The 12,544-nt window shown below is 37.8% G+C and overlaps 1 protein-coding gene across 2 annotated transcripts; it reads right to left on the bottom strand.

Moving 5' to 3' along the window:
* Positions 1–674: 674 nt before the first annotated feature.
* On the bottom strand, positions 675–12,544 carry LOC578820 (alpha-crystallin B chain). 2 transcript variants are annotated; one of them, XM_011683314.1, is made up of 4 exons: positions 12,113–12,544; positions 6,878–6,889; positions 4,141–4,474; positions 675–1,472 (listed from the first exon to the last, which is right to left on the bottom strand). In XM_011683314.1, exons 1-4 carry the CDS (start codon positions 12,142–12,144, stop codon positions 1,224–1,226), a joined length of 627 nt encoding a protein of 208 aa, XP_011681616.1. In that variant the 5' UTR covers positions 12,145–12,544; the 3' UTR covers positions 675–1,223. The 2 variants fall into 2 exon arrangements, with proteins under 2 accessions (XP_011681616.1, XP_784059.3); XM_778966.5 differs by lacking the exon at positions 6,878–6,889 and having other exon boundaries at positions 12,113–12,541.

Raw genomic sequence — 12,544 nt, forward strand, 5'->3', positions numbered from 1 at the left:
AATTTCGTTTTGAATGTATGATGTTGAAGCTTCAACCTAACTGAGTATTTTAAAGTCAAGTTATTTATTCAAAAACAGTAATTTGATCTATTAGTAACATTTAATGTAACATAAAAACAAAGAGTAAAATGACGTTACAAAAATGAAGGAAAAAGATAAAGATTAGACAGGATGATCCATAAAAGATAAAAAGTTCATTTAAAATTGGGTCATATCAAACAGTCAGTAATGATTATTCCTTCAATAATTTTCTAAGATATAAAATAGTCACAGTAAACTTTCAAGAATATAAGCACAAACAAGATAAACTTCTAGATCTTTGAAAATGAAAGCATAAAATAATATCAATATAACGTTCCTTAAAGGGATCCGGTAACTTTGTCTCAGATTCTGAAACTAAATCCTGGATTTAGCTCATGCTGCAATGATAATTATAAACCTTTAGGTCAGTCAGGAACTCCATGACTTTTACAAGCCGATCGCCTGTCTGATTATCAAGATATTTATGATTGGAATTACAAATTTTGAAAAACGGTTTTCATAACACTACAGTCTATTGGGGAAAGCGAGTATGGTAAAACCGGTCACTCAAAGATTTTTAATTTTTTGAGGCACTTCTTGATCATTTTGAAGCGCAATTTTGTTAGGGCTTCAATATTACATCACATCACAGACACTGATAACACGTAGGGCCGTGCATCTCAGATTTAACATTGTTAAACAATGCATGCCTTTAAGAAATTTATCAATATGTGATCAATATCTATTTTTATTATAATAATTATGTCTGATTTGGTAATTTGACACAGCGTAGAGGCCAGGTTGAGGTAAGGTTAAAGATCGTATTAAAACTATTAGATATACAGAAGCAGTAGAAAATGTCAAATGGTTTCACATTGTTTAGGTATTTATACACAATTGAAATTACCAATTTATATTCCAAAGCGCAAAGGGGCCTGTACATGAGTGATGTGATATGTTTTGTTAAACAACTCATTCAGCAATCATGATATATTTTTAAACAATGAACGATATTTGGGGGACAAGGGCCTCCATTTTGAGAATACTTCTGTTTCGTTATTTTAGCCTCTATTTTATGACACCAAGCAAGGCAATCACAATCCAGTCATCATGCATACTATTCAACAATTTTAATTTATAAAATCTACACATGCCTAAGCGAAGACAGTTATTTAAATATCTGGCGAACTATCTGATGTACTTTACTTCTTAGCACCACTGATTGCTGGTTTACTCTCCACTTTGATAGGGATGTTTTGGTTCTTAGGTTTGGGAGGATTGCGAGGGGCTGAGATAGCCAGGATGCCATCTTGACCTAATGATGACGTCACAGTAGTGGGGTCGACATCGGGTGGGAGGGTGTAACGACGGGTGAACTCCCGGGAGATCTTCCCGTGGTCGTCCTGCTTCTCCATGTGTTTACCGTGCACGGTCAACTCGGATTCAACGATCTGAAAAGAGATTGAAAGGAAAGATGACTCGTTCGTCAAACATGAAATCTTAAAGTGGTGTAGAGGTGTCGTAGTCGAGTATTTTAATCACTTGACTAGAAATGCAAAGGTCATGGGTTCGAGCCCCGCTACGGCACTTAATATGTCCTTGAGCAACGCATTAAACTACATTGCTCCTCTCCACCTCACATTATCGTTATCATCATCATCATCATCATCATCATCATCATCATCATCATCATCATCATGGAAGGTGTTACATTGCAATATGACACAAAAAGAAAAAAAAAACCGTAATATTTGGGGAACTGTCTTCTGAATGACGTCTCTGAAACAATCATTACTATTGTCATTATAAATAACATTATCATCCTCATCATCATCCTCTTCCTCATCATCGACATTAAAAGTGTAACCATGCAATATAAGAAGAAATAAAAGCATATAAATGAACATGGAAACGGTTGGAAGTAATTTCTCGTGATGACTGTACGTATAGGAATGTGCAACCCCATGCAAGCCAGCAGGGAGTACGTACCAATTGAGTTATATATAGGTAGACGTTGGCGTAGCTACGGGGGCACGGGAGCAACCCCCCCCCCCCCATCGAATTGGGAAGAAGAAAGGAAAATGGAAAGGGGAGGAAAAGGATGAGAAAGGAACGCAGTAAGACCCTCTCCCCCTATACATCGGTGGCCATGTTAACTCCCATTTTATAAAAGCGATACCCCGCATGATATTAGTGCCCCTAAATGGCTGTGCCCACTAGTTACATTTATGATGTAACAATAGCATACATGTCTATACGCTAGAGTGTTGATACAATGAAGATTTTTGTTAAAAGCAAATTCTTATTATTTATAAAATTATTACTTACATGGCGAGCCCTAGTTATTAGGCTATGTTCCGACAACTTTAAGAAATGTGTAAATTCTATCAAGCAGTCAAGCTCAACAAAAATAATATCCTTTGAACATGTGAAATCTTCAGGACCTAAATGATTATATCCTTTCGATTGTAATTTAGTGAGTGGTATGCTGTATCTGTGACAAATGAATGAAGCATATTTATTCATAACGGCTGTATCATTTAAACTAAAGTTTAAAGTTCATTTCATCGTACAAGAGTTGTTATCGTATTTATTCTTTGTAATACGAAATTGTTCTTCTCATTTGTTTTGCATATTTTTAAAACCAAAATTTCTAAAGCTAAGAAAAGCTAAGAAAAAAATATCAAGCTTAATGGTTTAAACTAATTGCTTCTTATAACTAGATGTCATACCAAATGCATTTTGTAGATGGAAGTTTAAAATCCTTATCATTTCCTGATGCTTAACTACTCCCTTCAAAGTTTAAATGTGTTTCATTTCTCACGTATAGACAACCTTAATAGCAACCTCCAACTGAATGCGTTCATGACCTTGACTCTCTATAAACGTAGTATGTACATAGCTCACATGCATGGCGTCAACTTGGACGGTGATGAGTTTTGTCACCAACACGTTAAAAATAACAGTTAGTGTTTGCACAACACCTTCTCATTATACAATAGCAAAGCATTGACAGTGGGGCGTGAGAAGTTTGAAAGTGACTACTGTGGTAACTTCTGGAAGTTGGTTTTCTAAAATTGTCACTATTTTTTGGATTGGTTGATTTTTGTTTGATCGACGTCATAATAAAGAAGTGTGTAGAATAAGGATATGTTGTTGTTATGCAGGAAGTATTGTAATGTTTTTTTTTTAAAGCTGGGTAGTAGTCCCATATTTTTTTATTTCACCACTCTTTATATATTGCAAACAACAACATCGTATACAATTAATAGTTCAAATATATTAGTATATTATATTGCAGCCTACATCTTATTCTAGGGTTTATTCTTTTTCATGGGCAATATCCAATTAAAGCCTTTTTAAGCTTAGTTCGTCCCGTTTTCATTCTTTAATTGAAAAAATGGGTTGTAAGATAGAGAGTAAGTGTCATGGGCTGTTTGCATTCTAGAGCTCTTTGAACCTTCACTGTACAGTACATCTATCACCGGTACATTAAACTGAAAGGGCTTCATAGCTGTTTGGTAATGCGAAGAATCTAGACTCAGTGAGACCATGATCGGGACTGAGAGGAGATACTTGTGGGGAGAGGGAGTGGGGGAGGGGGCGGGTGTCATTACACTTGCTTAAAGAGATGGTTGAGTTCTGGGGAAAGGTGAAAAATAATTTGTGAGCGTTGTAATTGTTATTATGCAAGTTTAGAAGAACATCAGATAAAAAAATGTTCCCTCAAAAGCATGGCTCTTTAAATGCCTTACATTCTTATGCCACATTTTCGTGTAGTCCCAAGTACATAATTTTGTGTACAGTGCTTGTAACGGGACTTGTAACCTTACCAAAACTGGGCCAAATTTCTTTGTTATTATTTCGTCGATTCCAGAACCTTGCAGAAGTTACAGTACACACCAATACTTATATGCTAGATGATCAACGTTTTCTGATAGATTCCACAACGTTTCTTTAACAATGCGATCGCATGACCAGAACTCAACTTTATCTTTAAACCCGTCATTGTGAGCCCATCTCATTGTGATGTGAAAAAAATTACATATTAGAATTTCACCTTTTCGAGAACTCAACCTTCTTTTTATTGGAAAATGATGTATTACTTTAGTATTTTACCTTGATTTCGATGTCCTCTGGGTCAAAGTTACTGACGTCGACAGCGACTTTGAAGTCGGTATCGGTCATCATGACATCCCCCGTCGACACGGGAATGGGTGTCCTACCCATCCTCAGCGGAGGCATACTAGCGACCTCCATCCTCCTCGAAGGCACCATGGCGGTCGCAGTCGGCCTCGACGTCACGTAGTACTGCGATGATTGAGGGTGAGCAGGGAAGTCGCCCAAATCATCATCGAAGTGGACGACATCGCCGAAGCGTTGCTCCAGACCGAGTCGACTAGGCATTGGTTGTTGCTCCCATCCGCCATCGTCGGTGAAGCGACGTCGAGAACTGTAAGAATAATTGTAAGGATCTCGTTGATAGGCCATTCCAAAATTTTGATTATCGGGCTCCAGGTTGGCGAAAGAAGGAAGATAATAATACAGGGGCAGTATTACAATAATCCGAATGCAAGACACTGGTGAGACGTTGATAAAATGTTTAGAATACGTCCAAATTTGAATCAAAATAAGTCAGCTAAGGAGATGAGATTCTAGCTTCAAGTGAGAGTATAGTACAAGAAAAATATAATCAGGAAATGCATAGCATTTATCCAAACTGCAATAGAAAATTGCTGGTCGAAATATTGAGATGACTAGTACGTAACCAGCCTGTGAAGGCGAGAATGGGTGTGAGTAACACTGGTAGCTATAGTTGGAGCTGGTTTTATCCCCTCCTACCGTGCATTGGTATCTAGATCATCCAATGAATTCCATCCACCTGACGACCCGCATCAGATGCAGGCGATCATTCTAGAAGAGGGGCACCATGGTAGTACCATAGATGATAATACTTGTTATATAATCGAATGGTCTACAAGCAGACAATCGGGACTAAGTAAGTTGATTTTATATTGTTTGTCGAACAATGTACATGATGAAGTAAAAGAAGAAGGATGGGAAATGCATGAATTAAGAAAGATCATCACAATTCTAAAGCGTAATGGGAGAGAGAGAGAGAGAGAGAGAGAGAGAGAGAATGTCCCCAAATAAAACTATAGTAGAAAGGTGGAACATTAATAAAGAGGGGCAGAATACACTAATAATCAATACATGCATAATAATTATGTGGATGTAGGACATAAGCAAATCTAGTGCGTGTGAGAGATATAGAAAGAAGTGAGAGGAGGGAGAGAGCGATAGGGTGAGAGGGGATGGGTATGGAGAAGAGTGAGAGGGAGAGGGCGGGGAGAAGAAATTTATTTTGTAATACTACTCCTCCGCACACAGCTGTTGGCTGGTCTTATTCATCACAAGTGAGGCATTGAATGGATGGAATACAGACTAACCCCCTTGTGTCAGATTCCAGAAATCACTATTACATCCACCCAAGCCTGCTTTGAATACCTTCACGTCTTGATCAACATGAACTCCTCCCTGGTAGAAGGGTGTAATAGCCGGATGAGAGAGGCTCTCATATCTGATATAGAGGTATAACAAGAGCGTCTAATGGATGAGAGGGGCACTATAGGTTATCATAGGGGCGTAACATGGAAGAGACATGCACCTTTCTGTGGTATATAGGGTGTAAGAGGGGTGTCTTATAGATAAAATGGGCACTCCTATCTATAGTAAAGAGAGTTACTCCTCTGTCGTATACAGAGCCGGTACAACAAGGGTGTGTGATGGATGAAACGGACACTCCTTATTCTTGTACAGCAGTATAACATCATCGCTGAAAGGATTGGAAAGGCAAATTCAACCTTTACCTCATACTTTAGTAATATAGATATAAATGTTACAGCTTTACCGGCCCTAAATGGCATTCAGCCGGACAAGCCCCAGGATATTCCCGGAGATGAGAATGTTAGAGCGCACCAAACATTCCTTTCATTTCATTTCTCCATCCAGCCGATTATTCGTGATGGAATCCGAAAACGTGCTTGCAGCACCTAATCCACCATTTCATTCTATTGAACACATACTTAATCATGCAGAAGCACATACAATAACACCAATAACAAGTCGAATTTATAACGCAGTGCTACTATGTATAATTTACTCTACTGCACTTGAAATCAATTTAAAAAAAAGCATATTCTTTACCTATCAATTATGTTATTTATGCTTTTAACCCCCCTTCATTTTATTCATCATATTTGCCATAACGCACCAGAATTTGGTCTATTACGAATTTATCGCCAGTTCGCATTTCACGTAATGCATTCTGTTTTCCATCAGACTACCAATTACCGAGTAATATATTCTTTCTAGAATTCTTAATGCGGAGCTTGAGGAGTACGGATAGAGAGGGGGGGGGGTGAAAAAGGGTGTGTGAGAGAGAGGGAGAGGGAGAGATTGTGAGAAATAGAGAGAAAGAGAGAGAGAGAAAGAAAGAAAGAGAAAGAAAGAGAGAGAAGGAAAGAAAGAGAAAGAGAGAGAGAAAGAGAAAGAGAGAGAGAGAAAGAAAGAAAGAGAAAGAGAGAAAGAAAGAAAGAAAGAGAAAGAGAAAGAGAGAGAGAGAGAGAGAGATTATGGAGAAGATAGCGAGAGTGTCTGATTCTTAAGAGAAGTATACTACAGGATGATCGTATTTTACCCGCTTTTAATTTACATCTTCATAACTTGCAATCAAACGAAACGGTACTAAATAAAATATTAGATAGAAATAATAATGGAAATACTAATAAAATGCACCATAACCATGCATATTGATCACAAAGGAAGAATAGTCAAACCTTAAGAATAATCTCACCTCGTTTGATGCCTCCCAGTGAAATTACAAATAAAAGAAGTGACAGGAAAATTACATATTACTAATATTGTCCATGTAAACATTTATACTAAATCAGTTTAGACCAATTGACATTGTTAATATTAAATATATTTACAATCGATATGCTATATTATACTTCATAACTTAAGTAAGGACGAAATAACAAATGTTAACCGTGTTAACCTTGTTGTGCGCGATCTTCATCTACTGGGTGCAAGCCAAAAATTTTCTTTACAATTGAATATTCTTCTAGGAAGCCTAACATTAAAAATGTAAACCTTTTTGTAAGAAAAGAGAGATGCATCCTTGGCTTTACCCATCCAATGTGTGAAATGATAGGAGTGTCTACATGAATTAAATCGGTCTGTAAAGCTCCCTTGAGGCATAGCTTCTCGTCACATATCATTGCGCCGTATGTACTGTAATCTACATCAGATATGAATGTGGTTTTCCCGGTTTGGCGCGCGAATGTATATCGATATCTCGATGTGTACCCTCTTTCCGCGCCCCTCGTCTGCACTATGAGAGCCCAGCGAGCAGAACGAACGTCTGCGATGGAAAGTCGTGTTATGTTTCTAGCATCAAGAGTGCGACAGCGCTCGTTATTCATGTCGTCGTCGTCAAGTCGCCGTCATGTTAAGAAGGGGGTGCTTACAAAGGGTACCCGGTTTGTTGACGATTGGAGTTAAGTGGAGTTTTGAAAGGGTGCTAGTTGGTGCTTGTCTCAACATATCCTCATTGTCATGCTTAAGAAAGAAAGGAAAAAGCTATCATTTTGAAAGGTTTGCCTTGACTGAATATACATAAGATGCAGGACGCAATAAAGGGGCTATCAACAACACCAGAAGAATGACATAGCTTTTGCAAAACCCTGGAAAAAGTTTATTAGATATACACTACTTGCAAGTAAACTCTGAGGGAAATAAAAGTATACACAAATGGGCACTACATTTTGTAGGGTTTTTTAGTTTGATAAACAAATAAATACTTATTTTATTCTGACGATGACAGTAGCTCTATAGGACAGTGATCCTCGGAATTACTTGAGACGAAGTGCATGTATTCTCGCTGAGAAAATGACAAGTGATGAGTGAGGATATTGGAAGGAAATGAGTATAGGAAAGATACGAGGATTGGTAGGAAATAAGCGAGATGCGCGATCTGAAAAAATGAGCAAGCGAATAAGAAAAGAAGAAGTGGAAGCAATACGTAGAGTTCACGGGAGGGAGAGAAAGGGAGAAGAGAAGAAGAAGAGAGAGTTTGGGAGAGTTTGGAGAGTTTGGGAGAGTTTGGGATAGAGAGAGAGAGATAGAAGAGAGTGTGTGTGTGTGTGTGAGTGTGAGAGAGAGAGAGAGAGAGGAAGGAAGTGGACAGAGAGAGAGAGAGAGATGATGAGGAAGTGGATCGGGGGTGAGGGGTGGGGGCATTCAGAGAGACCAATGTCCCTATCGACAATGAATAATAATTATCATTTTCCAGGGGGATGTATACACTTGCCCATTGGTCATCATAATGATCCCTTTAAAATTTAGTTTGCGAACAGACAGAGTAGTCGGAAAGAAATTAATATTGCAAACACTCCACCCAAGAGATGGACTTAAATATCGTATTCCCTCGATACTCAAACTATATCATGATGAACAAACAAGCACAGGAAATATATTCAGTAAAGATTTGTGATAATACAAAAATATCACAGCAGCAGTTTGAGATTAAGATAGATGAACGACATAATTATACAGGGAAAATCCCATGTCTATTATGATCTTAAGTGAAGGAGGGCAGATGGCATTATCATTTTTTTCAAGGTTTGCGGATTATTCATTAACCTCGAGGGTGCAGAGGAAAAAATGAAGACGCCGTGAGAACGGAACGAAAGGGGTGGAGAAGGGAAAAAAGAACGAGAACGAGAGAGAGAGAGAGAGAGAGAGAGAGAGAGAGAGAGAGAGAGAGAAAGGAGATAAAGAAAAAGAAGAGGAAAGTGTAGAAAGTGAGAAAAAATTGACAGATAAGGAAATAAGGAAGGGTGGAATTTATTTCCAACGTTTACAAAACTTGTTGTTGACATGTTAGTAATACCTGCAGAGAATAGTTATTATGTGATTGATCTGATGTGCACAGCCAACTTACTTTCTCATTAACTATACACTTTCAATGTCTGCATCCAAGTCAGACTTTCCCTTCCTTTAAGTTCGCCAATAATCCCTCTTGCATTTAACGGTGATGAAGGGTAATCGATAAAAGCACATCTGGGACACGAATGCGTGCAAAGGAGAGCGGTAAGGAACAGTTTCAGTTGAGAATGATTATGTACATTTACGGGTAGTAGTAACGATGATGAGGAGGAGGAGGGGGAAGATGATGACGGTGACTATGATGGTTCCGCAGACGAAGATATTGAAAATAATGATGTTGATAATAATGATGGTGACGACGATGATGATGATGATGTTGTTGTTGGTGATGATAATGATGATGAAGATGATGATAATGATGACGATGATGATAATAATGAAGATAATATTGGTGATGATGATGATGATAATGAGGATGATGGTGATGATACTGACCACAATGACAATAACGCTGAAAACAGATAACGAAGGGAATAACAAGAAGCTGAAATACATCATACAACGCACATCTTAACCTACTAGTCTCAAAGCATCTTCCCTCATTCATGTAGGCTCACTTCAATTACAAGCCAACATGAGTTATCTATAATCTTTGCTCATCTTTGGTTCACCGAGCAAAGGGACTAAGGTCTCTGTCTACTTGAATAATGTATGCACCTTCCTGGCATTAAAGATGAGTAAACCATCTGGTCTCTTACGACCTACAACGACTAAAGTGATTAATCTCACAAAGCTATTAATGGAGCCTAATGTTCAAACACTGTTTAGATTAATTATAGTCATTTCATGGAGAATCGAGATGGGTGACCACGGAAAGCACCGCCTCCAAAGTAAGATTCCCACCAACCTGCACCTCATCTCGCCTCTTTTGCCCACCCCCCCCCCCATTTAGATGAATTGGATCAGGAGATGATTTCCTGGTCAGATTATAAGATTGAATGAAGACGTGTTGAAAGATTTTCTGACTTGCAGGTGAAAGTTCGCTGACGTTCCAGCGAACTACCCTCTTCTTTTCATGGTATACAGCGAGTACACCAGACTGTCGTTTCTGTGAGCACATTATATATTTATAATGTTGACATGCAGCTTTAATTTAGAATTTCTTAGCTACATAATTATGTCTATTTATTGATTTCCAAGCATACTTTGTTCATGTTATATTGTAAAACAGCATCTGAGGAACTAACACTTCAACAAGCTCTGCTAGAAGTTAGTTCCTCTTTTCTCGTGCTTTTTTTTACCCATTATATTTGTCGTTTCATTGCGTATTTTTTGTGATATTATTCTATAAAATCATTTGAATCATTAATTTTATGTCAGTGTTCAATAGTCTACGCTTACAATATTCCGCGTTGATGATGGTTTGCATTTGCCTGACTGCTGTAAGAAAGCATGTGTGTGCTTGTAATTAGGCAACCAGAGGACCGACCCCGGCTTATAGTCCTCTCCAAGGGACTTGTTAATGACGAGTAATGCCTTACCAAAGGGCACTAGCGCATGACTTGGTTTCGAACCTGGGACCTCGCGCTTACGAGACCGCTGCTCTATACCACTGAGCAACCGCGCCTCCTTTTGAGGAGCGTTAAAGCTTTTGAGCCTTCTGGGGGGGGGGGTCTAAAAATAAACATTTTGGTGTAGAATATCTTTGTATTTCTATATGAAAAACAGCTATGAAATCTCCGCAATTATTTATAATCGAAAGGAAAAATACCAACTTCGTCACCTAAGAGAACAACTTTGATTTTCAAATAGAAAGTAGTAGGCTCTGATATACTCTTTATAGTTCTATTTTGGCTACCCAGTACCGTTCTAAAGAACAGTACTGTCAATATTGAACAGCACAGCGATACCTCGTATAAAGCCTCGGGTAGTACGGGTAATACATCTAAGTGCCTCGATCGTTTTCAAGTGTTTGAGATCATGTCTCTATCTAAGGGAGATTGCGAGCTATGATAAGACTTCGAAGAAATTGGCAATATATCTTCATCTCGGTACTTTAACAAGACGTGTGTGTTAGAGGAGCTTTATTTCTATTGATGTGGGAAGTCCTTCAAAAATCCTTCAAAAATAAAATAAATAAATAATTTGATAAAAATGCATGTCCGAATATCATCCGTCATTATAATTCTAAGATTTCCAACACAATAACCTTCAGATTATTCTGTAACTTCTTGCATTTTGTATCACACAACCGTCGAAAACAATATTATTATTAAGTCCAAAAAAAAGAAAAGAAATGTGTGTACACAAATTATGAAGAAATGGTTACGATTAGGGACAATGAATATGAAATAAATATATTTGAATAACTTTTGGTCAATTTTGTTTATAGATTCTTAGCTATATCATAGTTTTTTCTTGTTCATGCTCATAATAAGTCAATATATTTAGGTTCTTTCTTAGTCCTCAATCAAGTTGACTGAAATCGTTTCTATTTACCCGTTTTGCCCACCTCAAGCAAGGAAAAAAATAACTCTCCAAATTATGAGTTTTATTCTTCATATTGGAAAACATGAAACAATAATTACTATGCATAATATTCAGCTTTTAGAATAGTTTCTTTTTTCAGATCAAGACGTTGATGGGCGATTATTGAGGTTAATATACTTTTACAGATATCACTTTGGAAAATATATGCACGTTCTGCTTCAGTTAGGTTTTCCAATAGGTTGAAATCGTGTTTATTAGAAGTTCATGACGGCTATAATTTTCTACTTTACGTTTAAAATAGATATGAGAAGGATTGGTAAATACTACATCGTGTGTTGTAGAGCTTCTCCTCAAAATGGCTATTCTTTTCATTTTGAGAAGAGCTTACTCTCCGTTGCTAAACAATTAACCTGCGTCAATGAAGGTATCTATTTTTTATTTTCCATCTTAAATATTACAAAAGAAGGTCAGTTCACAATAAATAGATATGATGCAAACAATCTATTCAAATGAGATTGATTTTCCCTGGATACTAAAAAGAAATGATTAGTGGGTAGTTCATATGGAAAAAGCAATGAAGAATTAAGACAAATCAGTATCTATATTTTGATCTAGTATACAATTGGAACGCACGTGATTGTTAACTTACCTACTGTGTTTAGTAATCACTTTCCTTTCCATATTGTATCCACGTCCGTTGGAGAGACTTGAGACAGAAAATAATTAGCGCAAGTTTGTTCAAAATGAGGTCAAGTTAGCAATTCCTGCGAGAGGTTCGAGATAATGATTTCGAGAAAATCGGTCAAGAGTGCGGATGCGACGAACGTACGTGTGTATCTAACGTGCGTGTGTATCAAACAGGCAAAATGCAGACGATAGAATGTTCTTTACACGCAGAGGGGTGGCGACGTTTGGCGGGAATGTGCAACCTGTTACAACTATGGTGGAAAGTAGACGAAAAAGGGTCCCACTGCTAAAATCGCACCGTGCATTTAGTCACTAGTCGAAAGCAGCCAAACTTCGTGGTATTTATATGATGCCACGTTCCTTCGCTTTATTTCAAAAAAGTATTTAAAACAAT

The sequence above is a fragment of the Strongylocentrotus purpuratus genome, unplaced genomic scaffold, assembly GCF_000002235.5.
Source record: "Strongylocentrotus purpuratus isolate Spur 01 unplaced genomic scaffold, Spur_5.0 spur5_scaffold_8, whole genome shotgun sequence".
NCBI classification, from domain to species: Eukaryota; Metazoa; Echinodermata; class Echinoidea; order Camarodonta; family Strongylocentrotidae; genus Strongylocentrotus; species Strongylocentrotus purpuratus.